Source organism: Anopheles moucheti, chromosome 2, assembly GCF_943734755.1.
Source record: "Anopheles moucheti chromosome 2, idAnoMoucSN_F20_07, whole genome shotgun sequence".
NCBI lineage: Eukaryota > Metazoa > Arthropoda > Insecta > Diptera > Culicidae > Anopheles > Anopheles moucheti.
Genome location: NC_069140.1, coordinates 17042966 through 17047640, shown reverse-complemented (window position 1 = coordinate 17047640; position 4675 = coordinate 17042966). Strand labels below are relative to the sequence as shown.

Sequence of the window (4675 nt, the reverse complement as noted above, 5' to 3'; positions counted from 1 at the left end):
TAGCGTAGCGTATTGCAACTAGTTGCACATACACTCGCCCCGGTTGGTAGCAGTGGAGCGAAATAATCAGAACCACAACCGAGGCCACTGAACCGAGAAAACACCAAACGAAACCTACGTTGACGCTTGCGGTATCGAACGGAATCCGATGCCCGGCTCTTTTCTTTCCACACGAACCGGACCGAACGATACGTTATTCGAGTGGTAATTCGCTTCCCGCTGGCGGGCTGGCCGCTGTTCCTGCCCACCGTGCCCACCCGCGATCCATTTCGGTATCTGTGGTTGATGTCTTGGAGATTCTCCATTTCTTGGAGACCGTGGCCCGAATGGCCTTCGGGGGGGTGTGTGTATGGCATGAATAAAATATCAAATGGAAAATTGCAAACATAAATCGTGTCAACTTACTTGCACAGCGTTCTCACGGTCACAGGCAATGTTGGTGACTTTGTACCACCCTTACGTGCTTACAGGACGATCCGCTTTTTACCGGATGCGTTTTTCTCTCCGCTGCATTCATTCGGTGTGGAATAATAGCATTTTGTGATTATATTTTTTTCGATTTCTCCGGTCAGTAACTAAGGACTTGGTCCGGTGAAGGTTGATGGTCCACTATCAGTTTAAGGGCTGAAACAAATCGTTTATGAATTGTGGCTTGCTAGTGATTGATTATCATCGATGTCACAGTGTGCTTTTGCTTTTTCGGAGCGGCATGTAACGGCACGGCAGGATATTTTTGCGCTTTCGGATAAATTCAGATACCACCCTCCCCATCGCTTTACTCGGCGCTCAATCACAGCTATGTTTGTGACAGGCTTTGTGACATCCCCCAGCTTACCTGCATCTGGAACCCGGCCTTGGCAACACTTGTCAAAAGTACCAGAGATACCCCCCAAAAAAAAAAGGCCCCCGTAGCAACAAACTGTCTCTGATAAGACAATTCGGTTCACCGTGTTGTCCCTCCGGCAATCAAAACTTGGCAATCAAAACTACCCACGGTGAGGTTTTGGCAAACAATCATTAATCAGTCCGATCATGTTTATCGATGCGGTTAACTTTGGGAACGCGGGTAAGCGCGGGACCGAACCAGAAATCTAGTACAAATGTTTATCTGGTCGCCTGCCACCCTGCCTGACATGGCGGAAGGACCATGGTGTCGCTTCGCTGAATAGATTCGTGCCGAAAACTAGTTGGGGATAAAAACCACGTTCCACCAAGTTCAATAGGCGCAGAAACGAAGTCACAAAACTTTTGTCCATCTGGTACTGACGTGCCTGCCGCCGGTATTTGCGATGCGAAGTTTGATGCGAAACTCACCTCCCCCGGGGCTCGATTCGATTTGCTGTGAATGGAAGTACAAACAAACGAACCACCGGTGCGGCCCGCGTTCCGCGAGCTGGACCTGTCAAACCGAAACCCCCCCACGTAACCGTCATGGTTCGCGCTGTGTCGGAATAAATAGTGTCACTTTTTATTAAGCCCGTCCGAGGCAACGGATGATGGCTGGGCCGGGAGCACCTTACGGTGCGGCGGCATCGGGATACAGCTCCTTATCGATCGCGTCACCCATGCCCTCGCATAGTCCCGGATAGGTTGTGCTGCACTTGGCGGACGATTCGGCCCCATCGGCACACTTGGCACACTGCGTTCCCTTCCGGTAGACGGGTGCACCGTGCTCGTTGCTGTGCGAGTAGTTGCAGACGTAGTACACGTACGAGCGCTTCCTTGCATCGTTGTAATAGCGCGTAGCACCGCAGCCGACCTTCGTAGTGCGGTCACTGGCCATCTGCGCGAAATGTCCCACATCCACGCTGCGGGGAGAACGGGAAGGTGAATCGATAGCCGATGGATGTAGTAAAAGTAAACGCATGTCGGCATGAGTGACTCGGTCAGACCGCTCCCAACCTACCCTTCGCCAACGGCACGATAGTCATCCATGACGGTCTGATTGCTTTCGACGTACTCCTGCCACCACTTGTTGGTGAGATCGGTGATGGCTCGTTCCAGGTCGATGGTGACATTGCCCGTTCGCGACTTCCGGCCAATGTTCTGGCCCGCGTTCCGGTACCGCTTGGTGCTGCGACATTCGTCGTGCAGGTACTGGCACGTACGTGCGTTATACTCGGCCAGACCGGCCAGCTCGTCGTCCCACACCTGAACGGTACGATCAATCGCGTTGGTTACACCAAGCCCCGTGGGAGGAAGGAAAGAAGGAAGAGAATGAGCATGAAACAGGTACGTACGAAATGGGAAGGATCTGCCATTCAGCTCGGACAGCAAAAACGGCACACACGGCAAAAGTGATTTGAAAGCTGTCATCCACCGTGGACCGTCGTTCTGGTCCTGTGATGGATCGGTGGTAAATTGCATTTGACTGGGGGCGGGGCATCAATCCATCCCATTTTTCCCCACCGCGAGCAAAAAAAAAACTCTTTTATTTTGATTCGATATTCAGAGCAACCGTTAAAGGGAGCTGGCAAAGGTCGTTTGATGTGATTCTTCAAATTGGTGCTTCAGGGTGGATCGATAAAATCACGATTGCATTGCAGTTACTGCACTGTTCGGTTGCTCTGTTCGGGCAGGAAAGTCAATCGTGGAAGGTTCGAAAGGTTAATCAGAAATGGCGTTCAATAGTGCTTGGAAAAACTCTCCATCAATTAGACGATCCAATTTTCCCTCAGTATAGAGCAGAGTAGATATAACCTTCCTTCGAACTGAGATTGGAATTTATAGATTGCAATTTTTAGACGACATTCACGGAACCTTCTAATATTCTGACGAGTACACCGATTTGTAAATCTAAGAGTATACATGTAGTACACTGTTCCTGATCTTCAATGAATGTTCGGAAAACACTTTAATAACACGCTAGTGTACCAACGGGCACACCCAGTCGAGGACACACACTTACCAGCACAGCCATCCTTTCCGCTTCAGCAAAACCCTCCATTTTTCCGCTTGCCAGCTCACTGCGCAGCCCATTGTGCAGTTTCAGGATCAGCTCTTTCAGCGGTTGCTCCATGGGCACGAGCTGCACCGTTTCGGCGGGACAAAGCTCACCGAATTGGGCCGTAGCGTTACACGCGATATGGGCATGGTTTGGTTTGCACAGTGACTGATCGCAGTAATCACTACCGTCCGCACTGCAAACAGGCGACGGTGCCGTTGCGAGCGCTACGGCCATGGCCAATGCCATGACACGCCACCGCGGCGTGGTGGTTTCGCTTTCCGTACAGCTCGGTTTCATTTCTCCCGATCGTGGTTCCGGGACGCACGATGATCCGTTTACGGTGGAATCAAGTGTAACTAAGCGTTACACTAATGGTGGTCCTATTTATAAACACTCCGGCGCACAATGGGACGGCTTCGCTTCGTGCGAAAGTCAATGGCGTGGTGGTGGTGGTGGAGGTGGACAGACACGCCGTTTGCTTCTCACGCACATCATTCTCATCGATCGGCTGTGACCTCGCACGTGCGGTTTACGGTTCATCCGGGGTCGCGGGAAATAAAGTTATTGCTAAATTATCATGATTTTTCTTCGGGTGGGGGGCGAATTTATTTCGTGCCCCGTTTTCCCACCGGTTCATTTGCACACTTGCACTCTCGTGGCGCGAATTTGTGCGATAAATGTGCAAACGGTGTTCGCGTGATCATGCGGTGGGCATTTGTATTAGTACATCCTTGATTTACTGATAACGGGAGGAGGAGGGGACACGTTCCGGAGTGTCAAGCAAGCGTATCGCTACCGATTCGTAAAGTGGTTAATCGATTTTCAAATTAAAGCATCACATCATAATGAGCAGAATGAGCTTCATATCTCGATTCGAATCTATCGCGTTATTGGAAGCCGACAGATAAAAAACGCATTAAAGGTACGCCGCTAGAACCGCGTCGCGAGTTACGCATGATAAACGCTTCAAGCAACAAGTGTCTGATGCGAAATTGGAAATGAACGCGCAAAATAGCTCCCTTCCCCAAGCAACACATTTAGCCATTCCGGTTTGCGTACTGATATGGTTAAATTGATGATTCATTTCGCGAAGAGCAGAGAGAAAAAAAAGGAACATCAATCATTGTGTGAATATTAATGCATGAAACAATCGTTCTCATCTCAAACAATCCCGACGTCACGTTTTGTTGGGCGAGTTTTTCCTCCCCGTTTTCCAGCTCATCTATTCGGAAATGGGAAAATGAGTAGGCGATGACTTTAAAGGTATCTTGAGCTGGGTTAAAGCAGCTTTAGTCCCAAACAGATTGTGTTGTGCATGGAAAATGGGTATAGCTTAGCAAATTATTAAAACCAGGTCGTTAAAATCTTAAGAAAAACATCCCAAAATGATGCTAACTTTGCCTCTTGGACATTGAAACCCCGTGTAAGCCTCAGTTACATGATTAAATACGGGATAGCCACTAATTAACCAACCAAGCAGCAACGTAAAACAATAGACAACGATCGCTTCATTTGACAACCGATCGAACGGTTAGTCGCTTTCGATAAATCAGCATAATCTTGCAAACTTTTCCAGCCCAACGCCATCGGCAGGCGTAAATGAGCAAACAAACGGTCTAGAGAACAATTTCGCTAGCCTTCTCGGTTATGGTCGCTGCGAGTTGACCCTTCCCGTGTTGCGTAACGATCACCATGGCTGCATTTGACTTTCCTCGAGTGACGCTTCAA

General features: G+C 49.4%; 1 protein-coding gene across 1 annotated transcript; it reads right to left on the bottom strand.

Annotated features, from left to right (window-relative positions):
• Nucleotides 1–1459: 1459 nt before the first annotated feature.
• On the bottom strand, nucleotides 1460–3250 carry LOC128298168 (antigen 5 like allergen Cul n 1-like). Its single transcript, XM_053033910.1, has 3 exons — nucleotides 2909–3250; nucleotides 1907–2151; nucleotides 1460–1808 (listed from the first exon to the last, which is right to left on the bottom strand). Exons 1-3 carry the CDS (start codon nucleotides 3242–3244, stop codon nucleotides 1517–1519), a joined length of 873 nt encoding a protein of 290 aa, XP_052889870.1. The 5' UTR covers nucleotides 3245–3250; the 3' UTR covers nucleotides 1460–1516.
• Nucleotides 3251–4675: the final 1425 nt, after the last annotated feature.

What these genes read in the sequence shown, in the direction of transcription:
- LOC128298168 (XM_053033910.1), bottom strand. Translation starts at nt 3,244, where the DNA reads ATGAAACCGAGCTGTACGGAAAGCGAAACCACCACGCCGCGGTGGCGT. An exon ending in CGGAAAGGATGGCTGTGCTG is followed by an intron (nt 2,152 to 2,908) that starts GTAAGTGTGTGT and finishes CGTACCGTTCAG; the next exon opens with GTGTGGGACGACGAGCTGGC. An exon ending in TATCGTGCCGTTGGCGAAGG is followed by an intron (nt 1,809 to 1,906) that starts GTAGGTTGGGAG and finishes TTCTCCCCGCAG; the next exon opens with CGTGGATGTGGGACATTTCG.